At 40.7% G+C, this 20,171-nt stretch overlaps 1 protein-coding gene across 1 annotated transcript in view; it reads right to left on the reverse strand.

The window, feature by feature from the left end:
• The window catches only part of NOX4 (NADPH oxidase 4), a 105,149-nt gene that overhangs the window by 5,595 nt on the left and 79,383 nt on the right, over positions 1 to 20,171 (reverse strand). The window contains 3 exon segments of the mRNA XM_034074456.1: positions 1,824 to 1,892; positions 2,463 to 2,571; positions 5,938 to 6,057. Coding sequence (XP_033930347.1) covers positions 1,824 to 1,892; positions 2,463 to 2,571; positions 5,938 to 6,057 — 298 coding nt within the window.

Genomic DNA, 20,171 nt, shown 5'->3' on the forward strand with positions numbered 1-20,171 from the left:
TTATACATTGTTCCTCATGCAGCCTCTCATTAATCTCCCCATTACTTTTAAACCAATTTATTCAAGCCATAAAACAATAACCACACTCCTATTATTTATTCCCTCATTGGCTTTTAATGCTAAGCTGGAAGAAACACTGCTGATGCAAAATTCATATTTCTGTCTGAAGGTTTTTTTCCTAACTTTGTACAAGTAACTATTAAGATGACTATGTCTGAAAAAGTAACATGGGAAATCTTACATTTCTCCCTAAGAGTAGTTTGCCAGCTGTGTGGAGCTGCTGCAACAGCAGAAAGCAGCCAAAAACTGCTCCTTGGATGGAACCTGACCCATTCCAGGGATGCTTACTCACCAGGCTGGGGATAAGGTCAAATGCCCTTCCCTTGCAGGGCACTGCCCTTCCTTGGTTTTTTATTCTAATGTGATAAAAAGGCAGAGAAAATTTACATCTTCTCTAGGCCCCATATTCATTCCACTGCTAAACAACCTGAAACAGTGCTCATACCAATGCAAACAGTGTCTTGTCTAATTCATGCTCTGTTTGCCTTTTATATTCAGGAGGCATTTGATGAAGGATGGGCTTGGCTCCCTGTTGTCACACAGTCATGCTGCTTCTGAGCAAAGGGAGCATGAAGTGAAACTGTCCTAATTCTGGTAGCAGTCAGCACTTATGGCTAACACCAGTGAACACATTGCTGTATAGCAATGGAGAGTTGAGTTTAAGGTCCCCCCCGAGAAATCATGAGCAGCATTATGGTTCATGCCAGTTTTGTTCAATAGCCACAAAAGAAAAGTGACTTTAGACTTAAAACAAAGTTGACTTAAATAAATTCAGTAGCTGCTTGTTACACAATATTAGCAAACTTGCTTTGAATTGTCCTATTATTACAATATTGCTGTGTCATCACAATGCAGCCCTGCATTGAACATACCAGGTTCATGACTGGGTATCTTCAAACACTGCATTTCAATTGACATGTGTCCTCCAGGCATTAAATCTGTGGGACAATGTTCATAACTGCTGTAGCTATCACATCATTTAGACTTTGGAAAGTGTTCCTACCAGAGCTGTGAATGCTTTGCTATCTCCACCTGGTACCAGGCAGATCAAAATTCTTTGGGCATGGTTTCTCACTGCATTTCATGTTTCATAGTTATTATTAGGTTTGGCTTTGAGCACACTGCAGTCAATAGAAAGCTTTCAGACACAGCAGGGTGAAGAACGAGGCCCAGGCTCATGTGCTAAACAATGTAAAACGAAGATCATAAGCATAAATAGCTCCAGGAAATGCCAAGAGTTGGAGATTTAGCTCAGCTCTGGGCTTGGTAATACATGACTATTGACAGTTCAGCATAATTTCCAGTCTCATACATGCAGATATTTGCAACTTTATCTATGTTGGAGGCAAAGAAATACAAAGCACTTAAAAATAGCTAGTTTCTCTCAAAATATTTATTTGAAAGGAAAATTTGAGCGTGTAAGCTCCAAGAACTTTCTGCTTTGATTCTCAGCCCAGAAATGATGTAGATTTCCCATCAAACACAGCCAACTGTCTGGTCTGTGACCTGGCCTGAAAAGGACCTCTTTCTAGAAAAGGAAGATATGGATTTCTGCCCACACCTAATCAAGTTACGGCTGCTAGACCAGATTCTCTTAATGCTGCAGGGATGGACTTGCTCTCTTGCCCTAGTAATGAATCAGTCACTTGAGTTTACGGCCTCATTTCCTGTTTTTACCGTCTGCAGTAATTCCCTTTGCCTCTGAGTGACAGCTTGCTACCCCAAGTTCCAGACCTGTTTACAAACAGCATTTAGCCACATACCTGTATTCCATCTGTTTGACTGAGGTACAGCTGGATATTTATATAGTCTGGTCGATTCTCCTGCCAAAGCTGGGAGGATGATAAAAACAGCAAGTGAAATAATATCCCTTCTCTTAATGCAAGCGTAAAGTCACTTGTGCCCACTATGCTGAGGAATGTGGGTTTCCACACCAGTGAAGTAAGCTTTTTAATGAAGAAGTTACACTTCCATAGCACCTCTTTGTGAGCTCCAGAATGTTGCACATCATGCTGTGTACAAAATATTATCTCAGGAAGCTACACTGCTCTTAAAATGTAAATCCCCCTCCCTTCTCAATCTATCAGACAAGAGGCTAAATGCCACGCAGACTCCTTAACCTGTACTTTCTTCTTCCATCTCATAAATTTCATGGGTAACTGTCCAGACCACTGATACATGGCAGTGCCGTGCAATGGAATCCTGCTGTCAGATACACAATTGTTGTGTGCAGGTCCAAAAACAAATCTGAGTCCAAAAACAAAGTCTGAGTTGGGTATCCCAAGCAGAAGGACTGCTGGAGCTCGCTTGTTTTGAGCAAAGATGTCTTTCTCTATAGCATTGCACAGTGTGGACATACTTAGCATCTATTGACAGCATCCCTTCCAAGCAACCCCCATTACCTTGTTATGCAACATACAGAGCAGATCTGCAAACCAGCGAAAAGACTCAATGTCCCTGCACACCCAAATGAAGTAGAGTCTTCTGAGCTTGTAGCATTTCCAGCCGTCACTTGAAAACAAAATGTTGAGCAATTAAAAACTGTCATTTTAAAAGCAAAGATTAATTAAGATGCTTTATATTCATTACTAGAAACATGAATTTCCATTAGAAGCTAGCTGCTAAGTTGTTCTTCCTCCTATGATACATCTGACACTGAAATGACCTAAGGATGATCCTGAGAATATTAAATCTCTAGCACAGGGCTAATACCCTTCACAGATACTGTTTCTATGTTAGGAAGTTGTCAGCTATACAGACGATTTAGGCAGCAAATATGTATTCATGCATCATCATCAAACTTATATTTCAAAGCAAAGTAGGCATTTTAAGTTCAAGTGTATTATGTCAATCCTTTATTAGGCTTACAAAGCAACCTATAAGAGGAAAATATTGACAAATGCACTAATGTCAGGACTTAATTCTGCCTTTATATTTGAAAGGCTCTGGTTGATTATAATTAATACTGTAGTGAAATCGCAAAGACCAAATTAAATCAGAGCTCCATTGTGTTAGGGAACTGCGTGATATATTACAGTCCTCAGAAAATGCTAGGGGGTAAACTGTGGCCATGGGCAGATTCTGGCACTGCATTTGGAAAGAACAGGACTCTTGTGTCAGATTTGTAACTTAAATAAAACACAACTATAGCGCAAAGGTAGGTACTGAAATGAACTGGGAAAGAAACTACAAGTGAAAAAATAAATCCTGATGATTGATGAGCTCAAATAAAGCACAAACATCCAGGAAGTATCTTTGTAGTTGGCCAACGCTGCTTTCTGTTGTTCTGATCACTGAAACAGTGCACAGATGGTTTTCTCCTTTTCCTCCTAAAATAATTTTCAGGAAGATAAGGCCACAGCTTTCAACCTCAAATGCTAGGAGGAGGAGCCAACTGCAGTCAAAATGTTTCATGATACATGTATTACTTCAAACTCCAGTGTTGCCAGCACATCCAAAAGGATATAGTATCAATGGATTCTACATAAGTGATGGCTCCAACCACTATCTTACCTCCTCATACATCTAATCTTCTCTGTAAGCCTGAGGAGCAAGGATGGAGACATTCTCAACAGCATGGAGAGCCTGAGAACTTACCTTTCATGTCAGCTTCCACAGAGAGAAAAAAAAGTGCTTTAAGACTGAGGAGACTTTAAGACTTGTCCTTTCAAGTCCTGATTTCAGCTTTTTTATTTGTAAACTGTTGACCTGCCGAGCAGGATTTCCTCGCTTCTTCTGACTGCCTATACTAAAACAAGCCCTTAGGAAGAATCACAATCTGGTCAGATGTGACAAGATAACTATGAGCAGTAGCATGGAAAATAAGGGCCCTTCAGCATGAAAAGAAACAAAAAGGAAGAGAAAAATGCAAGGCATTTTGCAATCTAATGCTGTAATTCACTAACGAAACACTACTCTCGGTGATGAAACATTGAAGATAGGCAAAGAAGCTGTACTGCAAGACTTTATGAAACAAGATTTAAAATAGCACCTCAGACACATCCACTTGGGTCTACCTCCAGCAGAATATATTACGCAATAAAGGTGCAATCCACCATTATAAACAAATCCATATGTATATAACACTTCTTGTGTGTTTCTGTGGTTATTACTGCCCATAAGAATAGCCATTATTTACAGACACTTCTGCACAAAAAACTTTCCTTACTGAAGGTTGTATTTTCTTAAGAATAGGACATAGGGTTCAACAGTTAAGTGTAGGGAAGGGCATGAGCATGAATTAAATTGTGTACATAGAACAGGAACTCAACTGAGCAGGAAACAAATGACTGTGTCAACGGCCTGCTGATGTCTCCCTCAGACCTGCCCTTGACAACACCAGGACTGGTTCCGCTGCTTCTGCAGTGCTGGCATCATAAGGCAGTTTGCATATTCATACCTGCCAAATTCTGCTTCTAAGCCAGGGCAAAGTCAACAGGCAGATCATCCCTTAAACCAGAGCTTTGTTGATGTTTAAATACTGAGAAAGAAGCAGGCTGAGACTATTATTTTTTCCCCAGAATCACAAAATGATTCCCCTGCATATTGCACAGTGCAGAAGGGGAAGACTGGCTACAAAGGCAAGTTATGGCTTTATCCAGATAAATGGACTTCACATAAGCTTTTGGACACTGACCTTCTATGGCAATATCTATGCAAGTTCCCACAGCCTCTAATAACACACTGGTAGAGGCAAACATCTCATTACCTGCTGCTGGCCCATCATTATGCTCTGTGACATTTTTGCTAAAGGCATTTGTCAAGGATAATCCATCATAAGGAAAATAGTCATCTCATCCACCTGGCCCCCAGGTGTTCAGCAAAATGTGCCCTCTTTTTGAGAGGATGATCAATATGCTCTCAGGAAAAGAAAATGAGGGAGCCCAAGATGGTCTCTGGGGACTGCAGCTCTATGAGATATGTGAGGATGATCATTTTCAGAAGCACTCAGCACTGTCATGTCTAGCCCAGATCAAGCACAGAAGAATGTGCATATCACCTAAATTCTAGGCTTAAACCACTTTGGAGTTAGACAGAGCTGGCCATTGGAATGTTCTCAGAACAAGTGCTTCAGCTCTGCATTGTAAAACCCTCCCAAAGCCAGCTAGCCTTTCAATACATCAGGGAAGTTTTGCTGCTTTGGTTGGTTGTTTATACAGTGCCTGTGAAACAGGGGTGCTTACCGTATGACTGGAGCTTTTAGCCAATGCTCAACCAAAAACCCCCAAATTAATAAAAAAAATTAATCCAATCATAAAAGCAAGACTGTTTCACACAACTCAGGATTTAGTGGGAATCATATTGCCAGTGTGACAGAAACAAGAGGTGAAAAGTTTGGTCTAAATAGAACATGAAAGGCTTAGTTAAAAGGCATACCTAAAATGAAAACTTTTTATATGGGGTTAAACATCTGAATGCTATTTGAATCCAAGCTTGCTTTAAAACCTAAGCTTACACATTTACAGACCTGGAGAGCTGGCCATGCATTCCCAGTAGAGTGTCACAACTTCCTGACTCTCAAAACCTCACTACCACAGTCCGTAACCTGGGACTAGGGGACCAAGGCTGGCTGAAGGGCTGTGACTACATTACAGGCTAGGCTGGTATCAGGATATGAAGGCTAGTGACACTGTCTTAGTTCAGGTGGATTACTGGCACAACTCTGCTACAACCCTTTAGGTCACACAGCCTGTAAGGTGTGATTTATGCTCTTCAAGGGACATCCCAGTGCTCTACCTCTCTCCAAGGGATCATTCACTTATATTTTATTCACTTCCATTATGCTAACTGAAGTTTCTTATATTCTGACAGTCTTTCTGACATGCTCTGCTATGGTAAATTGAGGGGAATGTCTTTAAAAGGCTTAAGCTCACTTACAGCAGTGTGTTGAGCACTGATGCAAATGGTGTAACTCCAATACCTCCAGCCACGCAGAGGCTGACCTCGTAGTTCAGAGATTCCTCAAAGGGGCTTCCAAAAGGTCCATCCACATACAGTCTGCAGAAGAAACAAAAAAAAACAGCTTTAGAGAAAGCTGCTAAAGTAAGAGACAGGAAAGAAAAAGGAGCTGGAATTAAAATCCTATGAAGCATTTGTTTCAATTTTTTATTAGTCTTGGGATGCAGAATGTGAATGTCTTTTTCCTGGGAAGCTTTATGTGGAGACAAACCAATGCACAGGTGGTATGAAAAAACAGTTATATAAAATCTTGTGGCACATTCCATTATTAGAAAAGCTAATTTTTAAATCAAACAAGTGGAGGTGACTAAATTATCACTGCCCTTTGTATCTGATATTAAAGGACAAAGAAAGTGCTGCATTGGAAACAATGACAAGTTGGTGGCACATATGGAGGAAGAAAGAGTTTGGCTACTCCTGCCTAAAAGGTTCATCTCTTGAACATCAGAAGCACCTGAGATGGACAAAGGGTTAAAAAAAAAATCTATTTCTCCTGGCTTCTCATAATGCTTTTCAAGAGGCATACAGGGAATAAATAAGAGGTGACACATATCCATCCTGCAGTGTGCAAGAGGAACAAATTAATATCTACTCCTTCACTTCATGTTCAGTACTTTTGACTCATGCCTCTCATTATTATAACAGTTTTGTCCACCTTTTTATAAAGATCATTTAGGAGACTGAGTCTCGTTTCCAACCCATTTCTAGAACAGTACATTTAGCCAAGGTCCATTCTGTGTACAAATGGCTCACTGGATCATCACAATTTGGGTAACTGAATATAGCAAAGTGTGTTGGAACCAGGAGCTTGGTGACTAGGTATTTTCTCACAGCTAGGCTGATTGGAGATCAACATCTGGCCTGAGACCACAAGAAAGCTCCAACGTGTATTGGTTTTACACACACATAAACTGGTACTATTACACAACTACATCTAATGAAAGGGCATAAGCTTCTCCTTTATCACATCAGTCAGAGAATTAAAGGCAGAGATATCTTTTTCCCAGACAAAGTCTTCAGCCTCATTGATTCTTTCTTTTAGAGAGCTGGATTTTAGCCATAACTCAAGATCCCAGCCTGATCTCATTTCGTTTAGTTTTGTGGTCTGACCCTTGGCATCTTACTAGTCAAGACATCTTGTCTGGATGTCTTTGGCCAATATGGTCTTTTCTAGGAAATTTCTTCCAGACCTCTGCTAGTGCTGACCTCCTGATGCTGCATATATTAGCTTCCTTCTTCTACAATGTCTTATAAGTACCTACTTTTTGATGAATATGGAGGCAAAAAGGCTGATTTTTAACTATAGCTTGTTTTACAAGCTCCTTTTGTGGCTCTTGATGTCCTACCTGGAGAGAACAGGAGAAGACACTGGGCCAGCCACAGCCATTAACAGAAGCTACTGGAAGAGCTGCAGTAGATGTTTTTAGGTAACCAAAATTCATTCTTGATATTCATAACTGAACAAACCCAGCCTAAGTATGGTTATTATTTCTGTCTCTATTCTGAAGTTACTACAGTGTTCTTGGATATTGTCAAAGCTTTTCAACATCAGGTATCCTACTTCCAGCATGACGGGAATAACTGAAAAACAAATTCAGCCCTTACTTAGGACAGATCAGTTCTTTTGCACAATGGGGCCAAGAAAAAACCTAACTGGACATGTGCGTACAATATAAACAGAATGTTAAGTATCTTCTCATTAAATGTTTCCTGTTAAATGACAGTTTATGCCTATTTGCTTAACATGAGTTTATTTTCCAATAATGAAATGATGCCACTGCTGAAGTCACTGGTTTAAGAGATCTTCTGCATGTTGCACTGTCAGTTAACTGAGGAGGTAAAGCATTATCTCTTATTTAAATAAGCAACAGGGAAATGTAGAGAAGCAGGTTATTACTCTGAAATCAATCTGGTCCAGGGGACATTTTGAGAGAAGTCCACAAATGTTATGGGTCTCCGATGCATATCCCCACAGATCTAATTTTGGGACATCAGTGTAGTGTAAAAACAGCTAAGGGTAACAGGATAACGAAGATCAGCCAGTGAAGTCTACTGCCATTCCTGGCATACCTCTTATCCATGTGTTACCCTTATCAGATCCTGCCTAAGTGATGAAATCTGGAGAATCACTCCTACAGGTATGAAGGGCGTCAGAACATGCCTGAGGGAAATTCCTTGCATTTTGCACAAGCAGCACTGACTTTCATTTGGATATATAAACTTAAAGCCAACATTTTGGGGGAAAACCACAGGCAAATAATATAACTAGCAAAGCATAGTTTTCCAGCAATTACTACAGTGGATGTGACAATAGTCATATACTGTTGGGGTGCCATGGGACTACACTTAAGCCTACTTGAGGACTATGAGAAGTACATATTATGTTTGTCAGAAAGAACTAAGGCATTTCTGGAAAGTCTGAATGCCACTGACTACCCTGGCAGAATCAGATCTGAAACATGCAAAACTACATCTGGTCATCACAAACCAGTCAAGCATGGGGCATAATTCTATGTCAGAAATGCAAGAAACAGCCTTCAATTAAATATGTGCTTTGGTCAGATTACTCCAGTTTGTGGCCCATTAGCCCCATCTGGCCTGAAAAATATTTCTATCTGTCTGCCCACTGTGTCTTCCTCTGAGGGAGTGAGGAACAGTTGTTTGGACAGCAAATGCAGTGAGAGAAGCCAAGAGCCTCCTGCTGTGTCTGCATGTGGTCCAGCACAGAACAGCCAGAAGTCACCACTTCCAAGTGTGAGAAAGAGAAATGGGGAAAAAGCTGGAGAAATATTGCTACTGCATTAACCCACTCCACAAGACTGCCCAAAAGACTCATTCCAAGGATACGATCTCCCTGGAAGCTTCTGTTGGATGTCATAAACACGCACTATTTAACCCCATTTTACTATGGGGATAATTTATAACTAAAAGAAATGTGTCTCTTATGTCTTAATGCAAGTACTCATTTAGGAATGAATCCTTCTTTTATTCAAGTCAGTGGAAGAAAGGAACCTCTTGATCTGTACCAAACAGCGCAGCGATGAACAGAGCAGAGATTGAGTCATGGACATTTGCAGAGATTGCACAACTTTTGCTTCCTGTCAACATGCTCCTACTTTCTTTTGGTAGTACTGAAAAGTTTTGCATAAACCCAGTTCATTTCTGCACATGAAATCTCACAGCGTTCAATAAAAAGACAGACAACCCAAGGGGGTTAAAAGATGACTTTTTGTGTCTTGAGTTGTGCCCTAGAAATACCACACTACCCTGCTATGCTCTCCTATTCCCCAGCTTTAATTTAATTAACATGAAGGAAAGGAATGGAATTTTACTAAAAGTTTACAAATTCCCCCTTCAGGCAAACTTATTCAAGTAACGAGCTGTTCTTTCACATATATTCATTTCCAGTCTTAGGAGTGCTCTCAGTTATTCTGGCACAATTTCTTAGCTCACAAACAGGAAAAAAGCTCCTCAAAACAGAATATATCACCAGAAAAAATAATAAGCAGAACATATTCTTAAAAAGCATCTTACAGATAGCTGGTGAACATATTTTCTATTTAAATCACATTCATATTCTAGATGCTGGGGTACAGAAATACCCCAGCAAGCACTAGGACAGTTTGTTTCCAACGCTGGGAATGAAACTGCACCAACATGGGCTGTCCCTAAACCAAGGGACACTGTCTCAGGAACACAGGCAGCTCTACCGCTTTTGAGCCCCAAGTTATAGAATGATAGAATCACAGAATGGTTTGGGTTGGAAAGGACCTTAAGAACATTCAGGTCCAATCCCCTGCCATGGACAGGGGCACCTCACACTAGACCATGTTGCCCAAGGCTCTGTTCAACCTGGTCTTAAGCACTGACAGGGATGGAGCATTCACAACTTCTCTGGGCAACCCATTCCACTGCCTCAGCACCCTCACAGTAAAGAACTTCCTTATATCTAACCTGAACTTCCCCTGTTTGAGTTTAAGTCATTGCTTTCCATAAGGAACGGCACAGTGATGTGTGAAGACACTTGCTCACACCCCTGCTGGACTTGGGCCTCAATGCTATACTTGTAGGAGCCCTTAGAAAAGTTTAATGCTTATAGTGTACTTCATTACTCAACTGTAAATGCTGATGTTACTTTTTTCTCCCAGGCTCTCTGGGAGCTACTGTGAGACATTATCTGGGATGTTAGTGGAATAACAGATGGATAGGGGAGTTAAGAGCTTGTAGGAAATTTTAATTAAAGAAGTATCAGCAGTTGCAAGCTGAGCAAAGTGCTTGGGTACAAAGTGCTGCACAGAGCACAGAAAGTGAAGTCCCACTCTGATGGGAGTTAAATCTTATTCATGTCAACAGAGTAAGGATTTCACCCAGAAGTATATTTTATATCCTCAGAGCAGTATCCAGTTTGTTACTAAGACTCAGGTGTGGGTGATCTTTGTATGAGCAAGACTAATCCTTGATACAGCCAAAAGAGATGCAATCAATACAGTTAATGGAGCCTAGAGAGAGCTTTGGGGTGTGATGAATTGCTCTCTATGTCTACTGGCTGTATTGACTCAATCCAACAGGACCTTAGAAATCAGCATTTCTCTGGAACAGCAGCTGAAGGCCAAGCAGAACTGAAGTGGCCCTAGACACCTAGCCAGAGGTACCTGACTCCAGACCTAGATACCCACTGAGACAGCTGGAGCTTTGATAACTAACTCACACAGACACCTGTAGCTGGAGCTGAATCCCTCCCCTGCATCCTCATAAAAAGCCCGTGTCATTGGCTTCAACAGGTTTTGGATAAAGTTCTCCAAAATCACAGTAAAATCAACTAAATACACCCCCCCCCCCCCCCCCCCCCCCCCCCCCCAATGCTTGTTCTTCTCTTTAATTTGTCCTACAGAAACCAAAGTTCAGTTCTGCCATGAAGAATACGGCCTGAGAACTCCAAGGAACCAAGTATCTGATGGCTGAAACGACCTCCTTATGTTCTTATGCTGCTGCAATTCTTAATGCACCAGAGAGATGTTATCACCTCCCTCTGATAACCCACGATACCAGCCTCCACCTGCACATGATAAATATTCAAACAAGTGCCTTCATGTTACTCCCACACTGCCCTTCAAGCCTGGGAGGAAATCTCTGTGAACATCTGCAGAGCTATTTCATTATCTCCCTTCAAATTCCTTCTTAAGACTTCTCTTTCCTCTAATACCTAAAAACCCCACAACAAGCCACAAGTTGACAGTAGTTAAGCTGCTGATGTGCTTGCTGTTGCTCAGTCATATTCTGGCCCAATATTGCCTGAATTTTGCTGTCTGTATCCGTCCATGTTGTCTGCTATTCATAGAATCACAGAATAGTTAGGATTGGAAAGGACCTTAAGATCATCCAGTTCCAACCCCCTGACATGGGCAGGGACACCTCACACTAAACCATATCACCCAAGGCTTCATCCAACCTGGCCTTGAACACTGCCAGGGATGGAGCATTCACAACCTCCCTGGGCAACCCATTCCAGTGCCTCACCAACCTCACAGTAAAGAACTTCTTCTTTATATCCAATCTAAACATCTAGTTTAAGTTGGTTTGGTCAGGATAGTCTCTGCTGTGTAACTCTCTGTACCAGGATGGCTTCCTGATGCATGACTGTTCCTTTAGGACTCTAGGATAACAAATGTAAGTGAAGACTTACTGGAAACCAATTCTGAAATTTGCATCAGAGGCAATCTTTCATATGGTAGGCTTGCAGAAAGCAAAACTGACTATGGAAGCATTCTGGGCCACTTTGGAGCCCGAGGCTCAATTTACAGCTTTTAGTAAAAACCTAGCTACAACAAATTACACACTTATTTCTCAAAGATGTGCCTGGTACTATCAATGTGTTTAAAGTATTTTCCAGTGCAAAAATCAAGACAGTCGCTTCATCTTTTGAAGTCAACATATGACACTTCATGTCATGTAAACCTCAATTAAGAAGTGTATGCTGTGACATTGTGATTATTGACAGTGTTGACCAACAGCTTTTTGCAGATGAAGAACCAGCACTGAACAAAGCTCATCTTCCTTGGTTTGTATGGATTTCTGAAACTAAAATGGCTTTCAAGGTTTAAAAGTGTAACAAACTGGGATAGACAGCATGCGAGATCAGAGATTCCCATTTGTTCTCCTGAATCATAGAATCTTAGAATAGTTAGGGTTGGAAAGGACCTTAAGATCATCTCATTCCAATCCCCTGCTATGGGCAGGAACACCTCACACTAAACCATATCACCCAAGGCTTCGTCCAACCTGGCCTTCAACACTGCCAGGGATGGAGCATTCACAACCTCCCTGGGCAACCCATTCCAGTGCCTCACCACCCTAACAGTAAAGAATTTCTTCCTTATATCCAATCTAAATTTCCCCTGTTTAAGTTTTAACCCGTTACCCCTTGTCCTATCACTACAGTCCCTAATGAAGAGTCCCTCACCAGCATCCCTATAGGCCCCCTTCAGATACTGGAAGGCTGCTATGAGGTCTCCACGCAGCCTTCTCTTCTCCAGGCTGAACAGCCCCAACTTTCTCAGCCTGTCTTCATATGGGAGGTGCTCCTGACATTGTGAAGGATGATGTTTTCATTTAAGAAAATGGCAGCATCTTAGATGAGAAAGCTTGCAAAACCCAGTGGCTCCAATTAGCTTTATATACTATTTTGAACAGGATTACAAAGAGTTATGATTCTGATTCAGATTTCATAAGAGATCCCACTTTTTTAACTGCTGGAGTTTCATTTCTGACTGATTTTTCACATTTCTTCCTTTGAACCCTCAGACCAAGCTAATTTCTCTCAGAATTTAATAAAATTTCTTATTACTCGGTGCTGACTATAATAGGAGAGAAGCAATAGTTTAGACCACTCATTTCACTAAAAAGGTCTGTAAAACCACTGAGAACTACAATCAAGTATAATTATGCATTTAGACGACTTTGTACTCTGAAAGTACAAGTACCTTCTGTACCAAAGTCTTGGGTCAATATTCTTAATTAAGGTTGTATTAATTCTTCTCCATGGCAGCTTTTTTCTTTCCATTTTTATAAAATGTTTCCAAAATGTAGTCCTTTGATTAAAGATCACACAGTTTAATTTTATATTATAAAAGGAAATCAATTTTTCCACTTCCTTACCAACTACAGCATCTATTCTGTGCAGTGCCTTGCCTCTCTGTAAACTTGTCTCTAATTTTGCCTCAGCTAATAAAGTAAAACAAAAAGAAGAATATTTGTAATGACTGCAGCACCTATTGTAACTCCTTTTGAAAATTCAGCCTGTTATAATATTAAGTGATAAGCACTAAGATGCTGCAGACCAGCAACACAATTGAATGTGTTGGCCATGTCTCTCCACAACTCATTGCACAGTAATCTGCCTATCTCATTACAAACAGTATTTCTGCTTTTGAGCAATCCACTTTCATATCTGAGCTTTGGTCTCTTTCAGTATTTGCAAGAAGCTTTTTCTTGCCTATGCTGTTTCCTTTGGTGTTCACCTCAGAGTTGCCATATAACAGACAGTATGGGTCTTTCTCACAAGCACTGCTGGTATTAGCACTTAGCCCTCTTCTTTACCAGGTATATTATACTCACTAACTCAGGATATCCCATGTCCTCAGGTCTGTGGAAATACCAGCAGCATCAGTATCTCAGGGTACTGTGGGATACCTGAAGCAACTGAAGCATATAGAAGCATACTGATGCAACTGGACTGCAAATTTCAGATGCTGATTCAAGTTGCACACACAAAATTATAAATTAACCATCACTGGAGCTCTAATGTAGTTCCCTCTGCCAGCGTTTGGGTATTTTCAAGTAAAAAAGTCTAAATGGGAGTTTAGGACTCAGGAAAACCCAATAGTTAGTACATATATGAGATGTAGCAGTCCCCCACTCTGGAAGCTGTTTTGCACTTCCAAATATAATGGGGGCATAATATGCCAAAGCTCAAATACTTTTTTTGATAGAGTAGGCTGGGGGAAAACGAAGACCACTCTAACTAGACATCCATACTGACAGCAGGCGTTACCAGTAAAGCTCCAATGCATGTTAGGGATGGTGAAAGGAAAGCTGGCATCTGCTGACAAATCCCAAGGATGACAAGTGCAGAAATTAAAACCCTGGCTGAGTATCTGCAGAAACAAAAGGGGAGGAAAGAATCATCTGACTAGAGGGCTGGAAGACATAGCTGGCAGCAGATTAACCTGAAGACAAGGCCAGGTATATCACTATCTCCTCCAAAGGCAGTCCATTTAAGCTCTCTGGACTGGATTTAAGTGCAGATGAGGAACTCAAAGTGAAAAAGAAAAAAAATAAAAAAGGGAAAATCTCACAACAAATTCTGCAGTTGAAATGAAGTAGTTAATCCCAAATTAAATGGGATCCTTCATATGTAGTAAACCTAAGCACAAATGTGCTACCTAAAACATAATAAACCCTCGAGAAAAATTGCTGTGTCTCACCGCTTACTCTTTTCTACCTTAGGTTTGCACATTAGGTAAAAGTGACTTAGCCCAATCAAAAGCCACCTTTCCCTTTGTAATGAAATGTCTCTCACAGCTACATTGTTCCTTTAAGAAAACATGTTCTCCATAAGCCTCATATCCTATACCAGTCAGTAAATGTGCCTGTAGTAGGTTACTTTCAGGGCAGCTTCACGAAGCAAGTAATTACTGGTTTGGGGGCCTATAAAACATCTTTGCTTGAACTAAGCTGCCAGGAAGCCTATAAAGAAAATCTCTAAATATTGCTTTGACACTTGAGGAGTGAGGTCTGCAAGATAACGATAAGGTAATTTCAGGTGGCTTTCCAGATGTTCAGTGATGGTCAGACAAGCTGATTTGCTAGGCAGACAGTCCCTTATCTGGAAAAGGATATAGAAAACTGGCAAGGCCAAAATGGAAAGAAAGAATAAGTGCTGAATGCTAGAGGGAACCCTAAACAGTAGAAGTAAATAGCAGATTAAGGATGAGATCACCCAACTTGGAGAAGGAATTTCTGAAGTCAGCATAAGCCTATAGATGAGTCTGCAAGGGCAGAAGCATATCAAGCTACCAGTGAATATAGTGCATTACATCATAGATGCACTCAATGCAGCCCTGACTATCTTGACTTCTTCACTGTTTTTCTCTGAATATGCTCCAACTTCTTATTTCAAGTTTCAAGAGGTAACAGCCTGTTATTGTCTGCAATGTTCCAATTTCAGTCCTGACAAGGCTCTATAGAATGGCCTTACTATTCGTAGGTGGTAGTGTTATTATTATTACCTTTCCAGACATACAAAGATACCTCTCTACAACCCTCTTATTCAAAACAAAGACTTTTTCATCCCTTGCATTTTTAAATTCCTTCAAACTCTTCCCTTTCTATGTGCTGCAAGAGTATCTATGATAAGTCTTATTTTTAGCATTTCTGTGAGTTTTGAATGCTGAGAGAGAACAGGTGATACCGAACAAGACAGATGATCAAGTGATATGTTGAGAGATAGAGAGAGGGAACTAGTGTTTAAGTACTTCAGATGTATAATTCCCCTCATAACCCTTCTCACCCTTACTTTTCATAAATATTCACAGAATGATAGATTACACCTGGCACAGAGACAGCGTCTAAGGCGAAGGAGCTTTTCCTGTAGGTCCAATACCAGTTCCTACTGTCCAGGCTCCCTGAAGTTGTTCCGTGTATTCACAGAGAAACCCCACTGTGTGTGACTGGTCTTGTCATTCCAGGGAGACATAGCAAATCTTGACTTGGGTGACTTCTTGTATAAGATCAGTGTCCTGCAGCTCCACACTGCTCAAGCTGATCCCCATCATGTGCATTATCATTGTGAAATGCAGATCACAGGACTGTGAGGTCTGACGTCAAATTCCAGGTTTGATTTGACAGAGAGGAAGAGAAGTCCAGCCTTTTAAATCCATCTCCCTCATGCTGATCCACTCTCATTTCCAGAATGCCATTTACATCCTCTGCTATACCCTTCCTTCCAGTGAAACCAGGTGGCAACACTTCCTCAGACCTCCTCTCCTCCAATGCTTAATTTAATAGGCTGAATACTCTGACACTGACACAAAAGGCTGTTATAAAGTGCTATATATGATCCTATCATTTCCCTCACCCCGTGTCACTCTTTCTTCTGCAGTGATGAACTGTCTGACATTTCTGCCTATTCCAACTCATCTTCCTTTTCTTCCACCCACCTCCTGAAATTTGCCAGATCATTCAGAAATTTCAATCCATCTGCTCTGAAATACACTATCCTCCCTGGCGCAATATCATACAAGGATTTAATTAACTTGGTGTTTACATCTCCCTCCTTGTCATTCACTGCTTGATATACTGAAAAGAACCAAGTCCCAACATGAACTGCTATATATCTGATACCTCACCCCCTTCTAAAAATGTCTGCTAAAGAACTATTTGCTGCTTGCCACTTGACACCAATGACTTTTAACTTTCTTTCTTTTTAATACACTGTGCTATATTCTTATCTAGGCGATACTTTGCTAAATTCTCTATTGAAAAATCCCATACAACAATCAATAAAACCCAACAAACCCCTAACACCTGATTCTACAACAAAACAAATGGCAAAAATGCCTCTGAATTACAGGATATCAAGAATTAGCTCTGCTGTACTCAAAGGTATATTATTAAGCAGATATCCACTATACAAGTGGATATATATACATATATATATACGCCAAGTTTACCTTTTACTGTTTATCCTGCTGTAGTACCTATATCTGCAAGTAAATACAGCAGGACATGGGCACTACACAACGGAAGAAATCCCGGTGCTCTAGGTTCTGTGTATCTACCAGACCTTATTTTCTGAAGAGCTTATTCTGTATCCATCAACTGGAGATGATGATAAGGGTGCTGAGGCACTGGCACAGGCTGCCCAGAGAAGCTGTGGCTGCCCCAGCCCTGGCAGCATTCAAGGTCAGGGGCTTGGAGCAACCTGATCTAGTGGATTGGAACTGGATGACCTTCAAGGTCTATTACAACACAAAGTATTCTCTGATTCTATGATATGTATTCTATGGAAAGTAAATGACATGGAAAATCTATCATACTGGTGTTCCTCATACCATTTACTTTCTGTTTAAAAATTAACAATTTAATTTATACAAATTATAAGGTAAAAATTGGGCTTACAAGTGAATACTTCCTGTCTGTTCCTTTCTGAGATTCTGAAAACTGCATTTGTATTTTTTCCTAATGGTTGCAAACATCCACCATTTGCTAAGCCACCACCACATGTTTCTATAATACAGCTACACCTATTGTGGAAGTGCCCAAAGGTCCCTAATCAAAAGATACTTTCCCCCTTGGGTAAGAACTTTACAAAGAGGCAGGATTAATGCAGCAGCTTGGGTGCTGTGTTAGGATCCAGCCTGCTCTCTGCCACACCTTCCTTAGGAGTATTTGGGCAAGTGAGTTTGACATGGTGTGACAGCATCTACCTGTTAGGAATAGCTGTATTTCTCAGAGAAGAGCATTGCAGCAATGACCTCATTATAAGTCTGTGAGGCCCATAGATATATCTATAATGGCGGTCATAAACCTCATCAAGGTTTGCCAAGGCAAATGAAAGAAAGGGTAAAGATGGCTGTGAGCAAAGGCACCAGCCCTGTTACTTTTTAATCTTATTTCATTAGTTTGGTTAACTTTACTCAACAGTGTCAAAATGCTTGAGTGCACAAGGTTTTTATTTACCACCAGTGACCCAATGATAACAAAACCGTACATGACTTGAAGCACTTTGTTGTGTTTTTTTTTTCCTGTGAACAAGTTTTATGGTGCAATATCCCTTAAACATTCATTCGTCAAGGGGCCTTCAGAGCAGAGAAGATCAGACCCCAGACTCTTAAAAATCAAGACACCATTTTTGTTTTCTACATAGATGCTAAATATTTCAGTCATGAGGCTTCTTCCTTGGATGTCATAAGAAGGATGGAACAGGGGAATGAGCCAAATTTAATTGGCTTTTAATTGCCAAAACATTTCCACAAGGTGCAGATGCTATTGACTGGTGCCAGAATCCGAATGAAGGGCCAAATAACTGCCATCAAAGCTAATTCAGTGAGGGGAGTTCATCTGATCATGTACAGCTGGCATAGCCAATGCAGAGATAAATGGATTTCTTAAGCTCCAGTGATGCTCTTTGTTGTTGCTTGCAGCCAACCTGCTCTATTTTGCTATCAAATGACTTGAGAGAGCCAGCTCAAATTTCAGCAACTGCTGTTTGCAACCCCTTACAGTGGGTTCCTTAATTGTAGTGCAAATTTACACCAAGAAAACAAGAAGTTAACCATCAACCATTAACCACTACACAGACAGTATCTGCCACCTAATAATGTGAAGGCAAAATGCACGCAGACACATGAGAAAATGCATTCAAAAAGCAAAACATTGCTGCAGATGGCACAGTGAGAGCTGGAAAAGTTCCTTATCTCAGAAGTGCTGCCTGTGCTGACTCTAAAAGAGGGAAGCAGGGGCTGAGCCCCAGGAAACAGCCCTTATGCTGCACTCAGGGATAGGAATTAGATGCTCGAGTGCATGCTAATGGCATCATGGTTGAAAGAAGCCTTGGAGACTCCAAACTCACAGCCTGTTTTCTCCTGGGGACACAGCAATCTGCAAACAAATTAGCAAGAAATTCCTAATCCCCCTTTCCCTACACAAGACGGAGCTCAAGTTGTTCATCAATACCAGTATCACTTACCTGCCACAGAAGAGCCCTTGGGCTCTTCTACAGTCAGAGCCCTGTGCAGCTGAACAAGCTCCTTATATACTGCTCTACTGATCCTATAGGTAAAACTGTTCTCTTGAATTAAGGTATCTTTCTCCATGTAGTGTGTGGACTGTGCGCAAAACAGAAAGCTACATCTATCTTTTCTTCCTTCCTGTTCTCCTTGCCCTCTTCCCTTCACCATCCTGCTCAGACCACACAATATTCAGCATCCATGTTGCCTTCCAAGCTGTTCAGAAATCAAACTTTTCTTAAAGAGTCTTTTCTTCAGTTCACCAGCAAGTTTGACATACGTTAGGGCTGACACATGAAGTAAAACTTCATGCCACCTCATTGAAGCAAAACAACGCCAACAGAGAGGCTAGCACGTAATGACTGTCCTTCACACAGACCCTGCTCTTTCTGGATGGAAAGCAGCATAGCGTTTCACTTGGACAGAGCTGAAACATGTAACCAGTGACTTTTACACTGCTCAGATCATCTGTCATCCTTCACAACAGCAGCTCTTCCCCTTCTCACTCAGAAACACTGACACAACCACTGAATTGCCTACTGCTTCACCCTAACTCATGGATTTTGGTACTTTCTAGACTTTCTTGCAGCTTATACTAAAAAATTATGGAAAGCCTGAGATCATTTCATAACTCTACCAGATTTTATCTTACACCAGCTTGAACGAAGTGCCAATTTCCTAGATTTCAACAAAGTGAGTGGGATCTCTCCAACACACTTCAAAGTGATGCAGTGTTCATTTGAAACCCTGGAACTGCTTCCCTTGAAAACTGCAGTGGCAGGAGATATTCTTGTATATTATAAAGATCATAGAGTTTCATCTTCATAGTGCCCAAATGCCCAGTACATCATGTCTATGACTCCTTCACAAGATAATGTTACATCTACATGACTTGCTTCATCCATATGGAAAACATATCTGGGGATGAAGCATAACAAAATGTGTGGCCCAGTTCTGCAACCAGTTCTGCTTTGCCCTTGCTCTGGTAGTAATAGTACCATGTGATGGATAAATTGTCACTGACCACTTCCATTGCTCAATTTTCCCTAACATAAAAAGTATGGCAGAAATAAAAAGTATGGCTACAAATAGCTTTCAAAGTCTTTTGAGAGGGGATGCAAATACCTTTGCTTTGGAGAAAACACTGGAAACAAATGCCTGCTTCTGCTATCCATGAAAAAAGGAGAATTTAATCTATTTTAAGACCTTCAGTATTTGTTTAGAAGAAGAAAATCAATATAATAAAGAAATTTAATGTGTTGGTGATTTGTCTAAAAGAGGAAGTAATTATACCTTAAACATTGCAGCATTAGAGATCACCAACAACAATCTAGCAAAAAAACCTATTTTAAGCCTTAAAGACAA

This window comes from Melopsittacus undulatus, chromosome 2 (assembly GCF_012275295.1).
Source record: "Melopsittacus undulatus isolate bMelUnd1 chromosome 2, bMelUnd1.mat.Z, whole genome shotgun sequence".
Lineage (NCBI taxonomy): Eukaryota > Metazoa > Chordata > Aves > Psittaciformes > Psittaculidae > Melopsittacus > Melopsittacus undulatus.